The following is a 15,604-nucleotide window of genomic DNA, read 5'->3' on the forward strand; positions in this document are numbered from 1 at the left end:
CAAGTGCGCCAGATGAGTTTAAAATTGTTGAAACTTGTCAAATGCTAGGTTCATTCGCTTTGCCACATAATATCTTTGAAGTGAGGCTTTTGTTCTTAGTTTCTCCCATCAGGGAGGAGGATAGAAATCCGCCATTTCGCGCAGTTTCTAGTTGAAATTACCCAGGGTAGCAGGTCCTTGGAGAGTCAAAGGAGAAAAGGAATTGGGAAGAAGAATGATCGCTGGAAATTTGCCTTTCCGGTCACTATAGAACAAATTCTGGGACCCAAATTTATCGTAGGTGCTGTTGACCACAAAAACCAACATTTGATCAGATCAGATTGAATTTTACAAGACATCAAGTGACGTGAAGAAAACAAAATCTCGTTTCCCGCTTATTTCGTATTAGACGTTTATTCCTGACTGGAGAGTAATTTGAATACTTGGCAAAAAGTCTCGGGACGGCTGTCAATAACCGACTTCAAAATAAAAACAGATTTAAATGAAAGAAATTGAAATGCCAGACCGATACAAGATCCGTGTTTCAAAATACAGCAAATCATAATAACCTCTTTTTCCAGGTATTATGAAACTTTGCAAAACGCAAAGAGTTAGGAACCTTGTTCTTTTTTTTCTATCTCTAGGGTAAAGCCGAAATTCCATTTTTTATCCATGTATGTGAGTGAGCGCTATTGAATATCTCATAACAGGAAAGTATATTTCGAACGTCACCTCGATCTCTCCACTGAGAAACCTAATGTGTTGTGCTTATTCATCAATATTTTATTATTCGAATCGAATAGGGACCACACGTGACCTGGCCAGCTATTGTAAAACCCAACGTGATTACGCACGCTTTATTTAAATTTCCAGGTAGCAATATTGCGTGCTTTACAATCGTGCCGAAGTCAACTCAAACAAAACTTTTATGAAAAATATTGTTGACTGTCAGAGCTTACTTAGTAGAAATCGTTCTGGGACCGACAGTAAAAGCGCATGACTCGTTGTTGCTATCAAGTTTAGTTGCGGAAACACACGTAATTTAATACTGCTTTTGCCAGTTCAATGAAGTGCAGGGATGGCGGAGAGCATCGTAACAAAATCTGAGGATCCTTTCAATTTCCAACGTGAGTAAACTAAAAATCATAATGCAGGCATTAATTTTTTGTTTCAATTGGCAAAGATTGATAAAATAGACAAAAAATTACCGTTCGAGCATAACTTTTCGATGCGACGCAGCACGAAGAATGTGTATTGAACGAAGATCATAAAAACCCTTCCTTTTATTTGACAGTAGGATCCCTTCTATATGTAAATTTAGTATTTTTGAAAGCATTCAACTTTTAAGTCTACTTTAACAGATAACTCTACTGATTTCTTAGATCTGTAAACAATTCTAGCAGAAACACTGGGAACACACTGCGGGATTCGCCAAGGGTAATTTGAGAAGCAAAGTAACAGTACTGAAAATGAGAGCAGGTCTTATTTTGTGTTATTTCTCAGTATTGGCCCAAGCTGCAGTGTGTTGGTGATCACAAAAAGGGCAGACATTGCTTAAATAAAAGAGTGTAACTCTGATTAATTGTCAGACCCGACGGAACCGGGGGGCTGGGGGGCTCCAGCCCCCTAATAATTGTCAAACTGTAGTATGTTTCCTTTGTAACAGTGCACTGAATGAGAAGGAAAACAAAGGGGCAGCCCCCTCAATATGAGCTTCGTTCCGACGACACTGAATGTAATTTCCTTCCAATTAAAGTTGACAATCCGCCACCCATGCTTAAGCTATGCATTTCTGTTTTTTCACTTTATCAGTAATTTTAGTTTAAAAATTCGTGTTGATAAGAAACAGTAACAGCATACAACCATTTCTAAACAACTGGAAAAATTTTTTATTATCTTTAACAAAGATGCAGGAAAATTGATAAATTTTATATAAAAGAGAACTGAAGCTCACATTTGGGTAGGAACTGTTGAATCTCTCCTTATACTCGAAACACAAATGCATCGGGTAGCAGCCGACTTAGAGTAATTTTTAACGAAGTTTTTCAGGAACTTCGGAGAAACCTGTTTAATTTTTAGAATTTCTTTTTACGAAATTAAAAATTTGTGCATAAATGTAACGCTGACCTTCAATTTGCTGCTGAACTTCTAAATTTGTACAGAGAAAAGCGAAAAGAGCGCTAAATATAAGGAAAGAAAATTTAATGCCTTAAAAAGCCGAGATTCTCTCATTGGTTTGACGCAAAACACAAAGGTTTAACACGATGTCTTTGGTCAGTGATGGTATTGGAATATGATATTCCTCACGAAAGCAGATCTTGTCACTGAATTTTTTCCTGCGGCAATGAAGGTAATTCTTGTACAGTTAAGCCAAACTACTAACAAAAACTGATTTGCTTCGGTATATACAGCTCGGGAGTACTTCCCAATATCAGTTTCACAATTTGGAGGCCCCGGCAATGATGGTTGCCTGATGACGAAGTAACCCGGTAGTTTTTCTGCAATTTCTTTTTATTCACTGACCCCTAACATTGGATAGCGATAGCAATATGTAATCCACAGTTATCATGTACCTACAGTGCGAAGGGCCTAGTCATGAACTTTTTTGACAGTGGCTTCATCCACCGAGCCACCAATTCTAAAGACCAAATAAGAAGAAAACACGATTTGTAACAAAAGTCCCTCATCCTGTTTCATCCCATTAAATAAGGTTACTTTTTCTGGTACCTCACGGCTCTAACGTTGGCTCCGAAACACTGGGCCCTAAGAATTTGAGCTCAAATTCAACAATGGTTGCAAAACTGGCTAAGTCATTAATATTAGAATCCAGCAAACACGCTACAGCTCAACTGTTCACACAGTTAGCATTTAGGACGTTTGCAGGGTTTTTTGCAAGTTCAAACACATTGGTTGGACTAGAAACAATGCTTGACCTGCAAAATGTACACACGGAAATCGTTCGTTAAAGATCGCGAGTAGACAGGTAAAGCCAAGAAAAGAAGTATACTTATCGTATACTCATAAATCAAAACAAGAAATGATAGACCAGACTCGTAATACTCTATTCCAAACCTCCTTCACAGGCACCGCGGAACAGGGGAGCTGGAGGAATTTTAGCCAAACCACAAAAATGCAAAGTACTAAGAAATGAACCACCAGAAAAGTAACTTTTTATTCGGTTTTAGCACACACCCCCCTTAGGCTCCGTGCTGCCAGCTTCAAGCAGGGATACATGTACCCCGCTGTATCAAGAGAGAATTGGCTCCTTTCGGGACCGAAAAGGTTAATTTGAGGGAACAATTAGTCGCAAACAGAGAAGGACCTCTAGCGCTAGTATTGCCCTCATTCGGACCAAACCTGGCACCGTTTGCCGATCGGGGTACCAAAATTGGAACCAAATGGATCTAGTTTCTCTCGTGTAAACTTCGATAGCAACTGGAGTTTTATGTCTCGATCATATTTCTACATCTATTAACTATGAGCTAATATATCATATGGGACTTGGTCCGTACGGTAGATAATTAAGTAGACAACAGAGTATGCAAAAGGCGTTTCTTCCTGGAATAATTTTGAGAGAAACTGCCAGTTTGCCTAAGCCATTTTATAGATGCCTCGGTTTACCTATGATAATTATTTTGCACTTTTGTCTTGACAAAAATTGAGGTAAAGAAAGCAGACAAATTTTTTTTACAGCAATCACATGCAGTCAGATTCAATACCAGTCACGCCTGGTATACAAAGCATTCCAGTACCTCATCAAACCATCATGGCAGTTGGCTATTGCTGAGGTATTTCTATCTGCTATACCTCTGATTGCTTTCTTCTTCGTCTCAAATCTCAGTTATAATGACCTGATAGTAATCGGATATGGCATGTCAATTTGCAATATGGTTGGAGTTGGTTTCAGTTATGCTTCTTCTCTCACCTGCGAAGACGAGGTCGAAAAGGAGGATGATCTCAAGAAGGCAGTTACTGCGACTCAAAGAGGCTTCCTTTGCACCTTATGTACCGTGTGTTTGCCAGTTTGGGCAGTGTGGTTGAACGCGGACTCGCTTATCAAGGGACTTAAACAAGAGCCAGACTTGTCAAGGTACGTTTCTCTTGAAACAGGCTCATTTGATATTTAGCAATGGCCTTAACCATATCTTTTACAATTTCTTCTTTTTCTGCATTTATGGCACAATACTGTTGTCCCCTTTAACAAACAGGCGGTTTTGTATCCCAAAAACGTTGTGTCCACAGAACCACCCTAGATATGAGAGCTACAAAATTTCGAGCGTGTGAATAGAAAACCAAGCAGAGAAGCGGAGGAGCGTCTAGTTAAGAAGAAGTACTATGACAGACACTCCTCCGCTTCCCCACACACATCTCCTTATTTCCGCGCTCGAATTTATGTGGCTCTGGTACCCAGCGTATCACAGAACAATGGCAGGAAGCCACATCAGGCAAGTCCTGCATACATTCTCTACGCTAGGAAATTTTTATATCCAGTTGTGGATCGAAATAGGCCAAACAGAAACGTGAGCACATGACTGTTGAGCGTAGAGTTTTCGACCTATGCTCTGAATTTCTGACGTTTTATTTTCTGAAGTGTGTCAGACGAAAAGCATACATTCTCTTTCAACTACTCCAAAGTTACCGTTCCACTATCTCCCATAGAGCAATGTGTGTTTGATTTAGACTTCCTACTTTGACTTCATCGCGTTTAAAGCGCAGTGTTATTAAATCATTCCTTTGCGTTTAATGGGAGTTTCACTTTATTGAACCAGGAAGCCACGTCACGCAAGCAAGCTGTATCATTAAATTAAAGACATCTCCTGGCGGCTACCAGTACTTGAAATTGTGATGGTGCCCGCTTTAGCACAGTGGCTTTATTGAAGCTGCTTGGTAAAGTTAAAAGTGAAATGATCTTTGTTATTTCTGCAGAGATTCTTATATATTTTTAAGTAAACCAATTTATTTTTTTAAAGGCGAGTAGAAGAATACTGTCTCACATTCATACCAGCACTCCCAGTAAGTTTAGACTTTGTTTGATTAGAAACTTTTTAAACTGTAGTATAGGATTTATACACATTAAATTATCTGTAAAGGAGAAAAGGTTCCCCTGTCTAGCAATGGTCTTTTGACAAAATTTAATTATCTAAACAGAAACATGGCAGTAGGGTTAAGGAGGGTCAAATCGCTAAGCCAGCTCAGCTAGATCTCTGGGTTCCCCAGCCTCTTAGATTGACATTCTTTCTTAAAGAACAAATGCTTTACATAGCTAAATTTGCTGGTTGATTCAATAATATGCCATTACATTTTAAACTTTTGTTTAAATGGTTTCTTGTCATTGAAGTGATCCACTCCATCTGTAATCCATCTAAAGGCTTGTTGCCAAAACAGCCCCTTCGTATTTTCAGTAATACTCTTTAGATTCTCTGGCCAAAACAAAACGCTACACATTAGGTAATACGCTGACTTGCGAATATGAGTTGCATTTTATAGAAGATAAAATTTCAGCAATCTCCTTTCACCTAATGGGCCAAATTGTTCTATAGATTTAAAGCCTTCTTTCCATCATTCGAAAATAATCCTCAGGTTTTTTTTTGAATTCCTGTTATTCGTTGAATAAAACACATTTGATTATATGTTAAACTTAAAGGCGATCTGTCTCATTGTGGATTGGTTAACGAGAACAGTAGCTGGAACAATAGCCTAAACACGATTCCAGCGCTCCGCCATATTTTTTTACAATGCGATAAATTAACTGGAAAACTGGAAAGAATAAAAAATCCCTTTGTTCTTATAATCAATCAACGTCGTGACAGATTGCCTTTAAGCACGTAAGATAGGGTTTACTAGAAATATATATTATCTAGTAATCTAAACTTTTTTTATTTCAGTTATTTTGCAGCCTGCTGTACCTTCAAAGGTTTATTTCTCTGACAAAGCGGGTAATTGTTAGTTGTTTGGCATGATTATTTTTCCTTAATGAAAAATCAATCGCTTTTCATTCATACAGTTTTAAATTAGTAATTTGATCGTCGCCATCAAGAAGGTTCGCATAAATTTATCAATGCTAAACTGAATTAATTGCTATTTTCTTAAATTGGTCTTGGTTGCTCCTTGGAGAAGTAATTACTTGGAAATAGAACTGTATTTGATCAAAGTTGGAATTTCAGTATATCTTTACATTATTATTACAAACTCAGTGCTAGATCAATGAAAAGAAGACGAGGCAAGTAAAAAGAATTCTTTGAACTTTACACTTAGAGGCAATTTTATTTCTCCGTATTCTTTTTGTTAATTCTTTAAAGATGCAAATATTTCGGCGAAAAACTGTATATCGGAGATCAACATCTCTTTAGATCATATTACTGCTATGAAATAAAATATCCATTAAACCAGACACTAAATAATTGTTTGTTTTTCTCTTTAATTACTTTATAGAATTCAGAAAGATTATTCTTATGCTGCAACTTTGCAGGAGCCATTCTCAGCATTGGCCTCAACGCAATATTCGTGAAAGTTTTGAAGCTGGGAGTCAGGTAACATTACCATTGGGTTAAGAATACCTCATATCATTTACACTGCAAAAAGAAACTTTATATTAAGGCCTATCTTATTATAACTCAAAGAGAATCTGCATCGTCAAAATGAAGAAAGTTTACCTTCGAATAATCTTTTTAAATTCCACTTGTAACTGTTTCATGCAAAATAGTATCGAATGCTTTTATCGTTACAGGGAATTTCAGAGATTTGAGAAATTCTAGGAACTGGGAACTAAGATTTGGGAACTAAGAGTATTTCAGAGATCTGGAAACTAAGGGTAATTCAGAGATCTGGGTATTTCTAAAAAAACTGGGAACTAAGATCTGGGAATTAATGATATTTCAGAGATTAGGGAACTAAGGGTAATTCACTAAGACTAAGAGCTATCTTTATTCTCAAAACTATGCGTTTCTTATAGGTTGTTAGCTGTACTAATATTTTTATAGGGGTGGAGCAATAGCAACAATTTTGGCGTATTTCTGCATTGCATTAGTTCTGGTTGTTGTCATAATCTGGAACAAAAAGTACAAAGAAGCATGGCCAGGTAACCACACGTTTTTAAACAGATAATCGCGTAAATGATTCTCATTATATCGTTGATATTAAAATACACTTTGAGCATTATGAGGTAATTTCACTCCAATGTCGATTAAAGCAACTGTATTTTCTATCAGTATTCATCCTTTACAATTATAACTCTTTGGATAATTATAATATGTGTGCTTTAACAACAGGATGGAGCTGGGGTTGTTTCCTTGCATGGGAAAGATTTGGCCTTAAGTTGCTGCCTTACATGTTGTGGGTAATTGCAGAATGGTGGACGTTGGACGTTGGAATTTATGTTGTTGGTAAGTTTTTTCGTAAAGTTAGCAGATAAAAGTCATTCGTCTGATGAATAACATGGGCACTCGTTAGATATCGATTTAAGAATAAGTTTTTCGTATTTCGTATTTCTATTCAAACCATAAATAATCTATTATAATAAGATGTTCCTTTTTATTTCACTGTATAATGCAATTAGATAGAACAGCGATCAATAAATCTTTATTGGTATGATGTTACTCCTTCTCAATTAATGATCGAGAATATTACGAATTTGTCGATTATTTGACACTGTGCATCGACAACTTATGATAAAACGTTAATTGATCACTTTATAATACGAAAATAAAGACTACTGGTAATGGCCTATCGAAAGATTGACTCCTTTTTTGTTCTGACTTACAAATTATTACACCACAAAACACAAATGTGTTCATCGGCAATCCTTCTAGCAATACGCAGATAAAGTAACAGAAATACTGATAAATATGGCCTTTTCTCTTATAAGAGACTATTTATGGCTTTAAGGATGTATGAATCTCTTTGCCACACTCACACTTCGTAGTTTTGTATCTAATTTTAAACTCTCTTCACATTTGATAACAGGCACATTAGATGCTTTCAATCGCAGACTTGGTTCGCAGATCACAATATCATTGGTTATTCGCTTTCTGTCAATCGTGAGTGACAACCTGTCAATCAATTTTTCATTTCCTCGCACTATCTTTGCAATTGTCATGTTGGGTATCTAAATCTGCAGAGTTTTCTGCCTATATGCAGTTTCTTTTAGATCAATACATGTTAGACTCTTTTAAAGGAAAGCTTATATACAAAACAAAGATGTCGGATTCATGGCTAGGAAGAAAGCCCAACCTGTTTTACTCATCAACATACTTTTTGAAGAGTGAAGTTTTTCTTACTCTCTGTACTCATTTCTCGCAGAATAGTTTTTCGCAAAGCGTGCAAGTCTAAGCAGCTGATAATACTTTTGTAGATAGCGGATAGATTTGCTGCCGAGGCGTCAGATCAGATAAAAGAAGCCGTGGATGCGAAATATAATCGCCGAGCAGTTTTCCTCGTAAAATGCTCCGTTTTGATTATATGTAAGTATTAGATGCAGAGTGCATATCAACTTTGTGTTTAATTTTATATTCGAATAAATTTTGTGTTCAAAATTCTTGGTGGCAGCTCTACGGCTCCATCTCCTCCTAATACGAATCTAAAAGATCTCATATTGCAACGCCTGATATCTTATTAGAGCAAATTATGGTCCTTTAAAAATACTTTTGATACGAAGTAGTTATAAGAAAATCACTCTAATGATAGCTCATATAAAATAATACGATTTGAAAATTGCTTTGAAAAAATCAAATATTTCTAGACATACTGAAGCTTATGGCTTGAAACTCGTGATAAACAACAGGAAAAGTGCTTGATACAAAATTACGTTCTTCTCATCAAATGCTAATCTCTATTTTTGCTTAATTGTAAACAGGGGTCAGTTCCTTCTTCTGTGGCTTATTGCTCATTTCCTTACCGAAAATAATTCCAAGTTCTTTCACCAATGATCGGTAAGTATCGTTTAATTACATCTGATTGCGAATACAGCATTAAACTAAGTTAGATAATTGTATAAAAATATTTGTTGATGAAAAAGATCGCAGTGGTATGATAGAAAAAGCCCAAATGATAATATTGATTGAAGAGTTTGGTCAGCTTAGGTATTTGTATTGCAAACTATACAATTGTATACAATTGTGTATATATAATTCATCCAACAGCATTATTGTTTCAACGTTTAAACTAAAACCAAAGAACTTTTTGGCTATAGAACTAGGCTTTTCAAAAAATTCTCATAATTTGACTAATGATAGAATTTCCGAAACACGATTACCGTCTTGTAACTTCAAAGGGTATTTCTCAATATCTTTGTTTTTTGTAGGCCATTTGGACTTTCTGTTACAGAAATGATAATTGTTGTTTCAGCAATTCCATTTTTGAAAGGAACACAGGTAAAAAGAATTGCCACAGTTATTTTAAGATATTTTCTGCCGAAAATTTAAACCTTGGAGATAAATTAGAAGAGGCGTCTAAAATTGACGCCCATACTCCCTGAAAGAAGTGAACCTAAAAAGTGCAACAGTTGACAGGGTTTCGAGGTAGTTAGATTGATCGAAAAGAGAAGAACAATTTTGTAAATGATATAAATATCTATTGTTATGGAAAGTTTCTATATCTTATAACCAAAGTTTGCATTATAAAGCTGACATAAATGAAGTTGACCAAAATGACTCAAATGAGCTCAACGAAGGGGAAGAATTAAGAAAAAAGTTTTCAAAAATTTGTTTAAATTTCTGAAAAGTTTGAAAGGTGTGTTGACGATTTTGTTATTTCAATGAACACAGATTTTTGTTATCTCGTTTTTATGTCGTGTATTACGATAAATTTTTCGTTGCATTCTTCTCTTGCAAAAGAGGATGCAAAACTACTGTCAACTGAAACTATTATGAATAAAGATAGATGATTTATCTTTTCCATTCTAATCAGTTTCTTAACCTTCTTGGAAATTCCTTTCTGCGTACAGGCCCTGGGTTTTCACGTCGTACGAAAGCTAAAATCAAGATACTTGAATGTCATAATCGTTTTTATTGGTAACTGGGTGTTTGGACTTCCGATCGGCTTGTGCCTCGTATACCTGCGCAGTTGGGGAATGAGAGGTGCGTGAAATTTAAACACTAGAATACTTATAACTTAAAGGACAAGTGACACACTTTTCACCCTATCTTTTCTTTTCATTAACTTATAGATCATCATTTAGAAGTAAGTTTTTCCTGGTTTAGAACAAAAATTCTAATCAGGGGGCGCAGGGGGTGCAGGGGGCGCGATTTTGCTTTTTATCATGTGACCCTATGACGTACATTGTGATAACTCGGAAGTTTCCTGTCATTGATAGAGAGTTTACGAAACACGACGCGACAGGTCCAGACGAACTGAATTTGTTCAGAAGCGTGTTGTAAACGTTAATATTGCATTAATCCCTACCCTTTTGAATAGTAATGTAGTTAAATTACAATCTCAAATTATTAACAATTTGCCCCAAAGACGGTTGCCAAGAAATGAAATATTACTTAGTGCCTGATAGTGGCTAACTATGTAGAAAAACCTTATTCCAGGAAGTGGGCTTGCTAGGTGCACCAGCCCTTGTACTGCCTGGAGAATACCGATTTTTAAGGTCGGTGTCACCACTGGGAACATTTTCCCGACTGATGCACCTGCCCGTAAGACGAAAAGGTCTTCGGGAAAAGAATGATAGCCAGATTGGAAGAATAAGCAGACACAGAAAAAGAGGCGGGTGGGAGGGGACTCAAAAATTGAACATTGCTGCAGCGGCAAACAACCGTTTGCAGCATGCATAAAACTTGCAGAGGGGGCGTAGCACTCGTGCATCCCTTATAAACCTACAAATGTCCCGGATGTCCTAGGATAGCCTGCACGTGACAGAAAGTGAAAGCGAGGTTAAATGATAGCATCAAAGGGGTGATTAACTCTGTTTAAAACCGGGTTCTAAACAACATCTGTATACCAGTAGCAGCAATAACAAATCATCACAATCTACGTCATGGTGTCACGTGATTCATTTCCCGCCATAATTTGAAAAGGGTTATTAAGTAGGAAAATCAAATCGGAAAGGAAAAATATTTCAACAACACTCCCATACAGCATTTTACTTTAAGTTAAAAGAAAAGAAAAATTTGGCGCCAAAAGCGTGTCACTTGTCCTTTAAAAAATGGTAATTTTCTGTTTACTGAGTAATTTCCATCATGACATCTTTAGTAAACGTCTCAATGACTTACATGAGTTTTTCATTGTCCGACGGTAGCGTTTTAGGCAAGATACAGTAGAAACCCGCATAAAAGAAAAGCTTAAAAGCACTATGTCCCGACGCATTTCGCTGACCATTCAAATTTCCCATTGGTTGGGCTACATAATAGATCTATTGTTGCACATCCATTCGGCTAATTCTCAACGTTTTCTCGATCAGAAACAAGCTGCAAAGCCTATTGTTAACGCTGAACTGGGGACTGATGGGACATACTGCCTTTAAGATCCTCCAGGCGATTACTTGCCAATTAAGCACCCTCAGTACGTTACCGAACATTGAAGGCACCTTTCTGAGGGTTCTTCGTGTAGTTGACCTCGATCCCTTTTCTGATGCCTGGTTCTCTTAACAACCAGATCAGAAGCTTGTAAAAAATACTGTTGGAGTCTGTTACAATTTATTCTTTAATGAGCTTTAAAGTTTTCTGACGATAAAATTTACGTTTTTTTAGGTTTTTGGGCCGGATACTCAATAGGAATCCTAATTCAGGTAAACTAAATCAATACATTTTACGTCCACACATCTAAAGTTTTGCATTTTTAATTGCACTTGAAATATCAAGCACTTAATGATCTTTAGATACCGTATTTTTCCACTAAATTTCAAAGTTGTAAAACGCGAAATGAGATATTATAGGAAAGGCAGTTGTTGAAACAAATTAGTCCTAAATATGTTTGTTGCGTGAGGTACTTCATCCAGAATAACGATAATATAGTTAGCAAATAAATTTAGTACCAGAATAAAATATAGTAGTTTGATTGTTAAAAACACGACGTTTCACGCATATACTCGTTATCAACTCATAATTATCAACTCATAATTAACCCGTTATCAACTCATAATCAAACTATTATATTATATTTTCATTGTGGTACTAAATTTATTTGCTAACTGTATTATCAGTAGTCCTAATGGTGTAGAAGATAATAAAAATGCCGGCTTTTGCAGCTGGGCTTTTGGCCACAGTTAAGCCAGCATTCGAATTTGAACTGCATCCGCAATTTACCAGTTATATTTCGTTTCAAGAAATTGAGGCCCATTAGAACGGGTTAGAACGTGATCAAAAACTTGGTCAGGTATCAGGGTTCAGAGTATCAGGTAAGCAAACAGCAGGCTGTTCAGGTATCAACTAAATCAAAGGAAGATGATAAGCTCGCATTTTTATAAAAAAACCATCTATAAGAAACCGGGCCGTAAGATGACCAAAAAATTGAAAAGCCAGAGAAAATCACCCTCAAACCTAAGAAGCTGCTCGACAATGTATCTTTCAAGATTGGGATGGAAATCATTCAAGAAAGCAAAAAGAAGAACTCTCTGCCACAGATTCGGTGTACTTTTTCGAGTTATCGTATGCTACGTGTTCGTGTCTCTAGAAATAAGCTTATCGGCACTTGGTATTCTGGAAACCTTTAAATACTTCGAGTTCTAAGATCAACAACAAAATTAAAATCTTAGTACTTATCCTGACCTTACTCCTCTATGCACATGGTACACACGCAGTTTTAGGTAAAAGTAGATACCTACACATAATGTAGATATTCCTTACTTATATATGTCATGTCTCTTGCTACTGACCTTTGGGACAGATCTTTAAAGAAGAAACGTCTACCCTATTTTGTATAAATTAACCATGTATACCTAATCACTAGGCAATGTTGTTCTTGGTAATACTCAAAGACTTCATGCAAGAATGGACACTGGCAGCTGTATGTATACCGGATTTATCTTTGGATATCATTGTTCTTTACCCAATTGGATATGGTTTTTCTATTAGAAAGTTTTCCAATGTTCAAACCCTGCCTGGTAGAATATATACATGATGTTTAGTATGCAGTTCTGCTAGAGAAATGAAGTGTGGTTTATGCATTATTCAATCAGAAAAATGCCTACCCGGGTTTTAGCATTGCTATTTTTGAGCCAAGAACACGATAAGTATTCAAAAGCTTGTAAACTTTGTGAACAAACCTCAGAAGAAACGCCACCTTGACTATGAAACATATGAAACCTTTTTTGTGTTTCAAACGTATATCTGGGGTGATAGTTAGTGTTACAAGATACAAATGGGTTTTAGAGACAGGCTACTACTTTAAAATCCGAAATTAATTTTCTAGAATTTATAATTTGCAATAGAAATTACTGTAAGGCTCCCTGTTACCTAATGCAAGCAATCTTTTATTGATGGAAGAGTCTTCATAAGCCATCAAGTCCGTGTAAATTTTCTACTCAACAGGAAAGGAAGCCAAAAGGACCGCCAACACCAAGTGGAATCCTTTCAAATGGATCTGATGGTAAGTGCCTCACTATAGAATGACAAAAACCTGGGATGTTTGGAGTGTAACACTAACTGCTATTGGAAAATGTTTCTAAATTGGTTGCCAACTTGGCAAAGAAGAAGGAATGACTAATACTCAGTCATTTACTCATACTGTAATTCAGGACTCTTGATTTGTACAAAACTTTGCAAAAAGCCATTGCTGTTAAAAAGTCCATGTTTTGGCAAGGCAGATACTTACAAAAATGATTTTCGAGGTTTCCCCTAACTGATAATTTATAAGCGTTTCAGAAGGAAAAAATTACTGTTTTTGTATAGTTAAGCATATAAGATTGGTTGTATAGTCTTTATTAGTTTATACTTGCAATGAATGGTAACGGAAATGCTCCATTTACATAAAACAAGAGATAGCTTTGCTCCCCCTCTTATATCTTGTCCCAAAACATTAAACGTTTATAATTCACAATTTAGCCAAAAACACTTTTATTCATCAATTAAAGCACCCAGCTCAAAAGAAAAAGAGCACTATTTCTCCAGCTTCTTCAGACAGCTTTGTCTTTCTTTACTAGAAACGGATGGAGACGGATCATTTTATACGACATCACTGCTTTTGGGAGAACCAAGGATCAACCACAAGTTTAACCCCATGACGGTAATTGACGAGGAGGACGGGAAAGAAGACAGGCCTTCAACAGTCAGAATCGCACTAACAGCTTTGGCTAGCTTCTTCTTTTGCGCTATTCTCATCATCGGCATAGTTATAAAGGCTGCTGGCATTGGTCAATAGATATCGCAGAAACCATGTTTGTATGGGCGAGAAGAAGGCAAAAATCTTCTAATGAATGAGCCAGCATTTTCACTGCTAGGGTGAGAGATGCCTCATTTCATTAGAAGAAGCAAAAACATTCCACTAGTTTGTCTTTCTAACAAGTATCGTCATAACCAAGGATAACTGAATCGCGAAGATTGATCAGGCCATTACACTCACATCGACTGAAGCTCTCCCTATGAGCTATAAATGACGTTTTCTTGTTTAAATCTAACTACATTATTCTAATAAAAAATGGGCCTCGGTAATTAGCGTTACAATCATTTCAGGTTTTTACTGAGTACAGATTTTTTAGAAATCTTTAAGTTAACTTTTCAGCAATGTTTAACACAATAATCTCTACTTATCCTGAACTAACACTAAGGTAGCTGATTTCGTTACTGTGCAGAATATACCAATAACACAAAGTAATACTTCGCCCACGGATAAACTTTCTAAGGTAGAGCAGCTCATCATTTCGGGTAGAAACAAACTTTTGACTGTCGGTTCTTCAGCCCATGTCGCTTACAGAGGACATGTCACTAACAGGGCATGTTAACAAGACATGTCACTTACACGAAGGGGAATCGAACTATTTTTGAAATTGTCCCACAAATATCCCCAGACCGGCCAATGTTAGAAAATTAAACAATACGATACACTTACCGAAATCTTTCTTATTTCTTATCTTCAAACTTCACCCCTTTATCTTGCCATCAATCTTATGTCTATGGTCGAAGCACAAAAACCCTTGCAAACAGCAGATACTGTCATCATTCTTATCTGACTTGCAAAGAGATAAAACGTGCATCAAAGTAGCATACTCCTGATGAATATTTAAAAAACAGTAGCCAAAGGGGGAGGAACTTGAAGAAAAATAATTTGTCGAATTATTGGTCATTTTAATCATCTCTTCTTATTATTCTTAATCATAATCAAATTTTATTTTATTATTAGGAAATGTTATGTTTAAGATTGCGAAAATGGTATTAAAACTAAGAGTTATTGTTTTTATTTATGTATTAGATTGTTAAATATTTTAGTAAAAGTAGTCGAATTTTATTTTGCAAGTTTCAACTGCTTTATGATAACAAACCTGCTCCATTATCTGAGGATAAAACAGCGTGGTTAATTTGATTAATACAATTTTATCAAAGGTTTATCAGGTCATTGCATTGACTTTAAATGAACATTCCAACCAAAATGTTGGTATAGTATCCCTTTCCTTTAATTTTTTTAAAATGGTCAAATCAAATAAAATTGTTTGATAACAACATGCTTTCTAAAAAGTAGAATACAACGTTAGAAG

General features: G+C 36.2%; 1 protein-coding gene across 1 annotated transcript; it reads left to right on the top strand.

Moving 5' to 3' along the window:
- Nucleotides 1-709: 709 nt before the first annotated feature.
- LOC135690989 (multidrug and toxin extrusion protein 1) lies at nt 710-15,343 on the top strand. The gene is made up of 16 exons (XM_065208695.2): nt 710-1,106; nt 3,673-4,069; nt 4,950-4,992; nt 5,865-5,915; nt 6,412-6,509; nt 6,960-7,057; nt 7,248-7,361; nt 7,942-8,015; nt 8,330-8,438; nt 8,831-8,906; nt 9,278-9,347; nt 9,920-10,052; nt 11,667-11,704; nt 12,865-12,921; nt 13,446-13,503; nt 14,057-15,343. The coding sequence occupies exons 1-16, from the start codon at nt 1,058-1,060 to the stop codon at nt 14,272-14,274; spliced, it is 1,683 nt and encodes a 560-aa protein (XP_065064767.2). The 5' UTR covers nt 710-1,057; the 3' UTR covers nt 14,275-15,343.
- Nucleotides 15,344-15,604: the final 261 nt, after the last annotated feature.

Source organism: Rhopilema esculentum, chromosome 4, assembly GCF_057945365.1.
Source record: "Rhopilema esculentum isolate cy_ngs chromosome 4, ASM5794536v1, whole genome shotgun sequence".
Taxonomy (NCBI): Eukaryota; Metazoa; Cnidaria; class Scyphozoa; order Rhizostomeae; family Rhizostomatidae; genus Rhopilema; species Rhopilema esculentum.

Excerpts from the sequence above, each read along its gene's own strand:
- LOC135690989 (XM_065208695.2), top strand. The coding sequence starts at position 1,058 with ATGGCGGAGAGCATCGTAACAAAATCTGAGGATCCTTTCAATTTCCAA. Across the intron at positions 5,916-6,411 it reads TTATTTCTCTGACAAAGCGG|AATTCAGAAAGATTATTCTT; the intron begins GTAATTGTTAGT and ends ATTACTTTATAG. Across the intron at positions 8,907-9,277 it reads AGTTCTTTCACCAATGATCG|GCCATTTGGACTTTCTGTTA; the intron begins GTAAGTATCGTT and ends TGTTTTTTGTAG.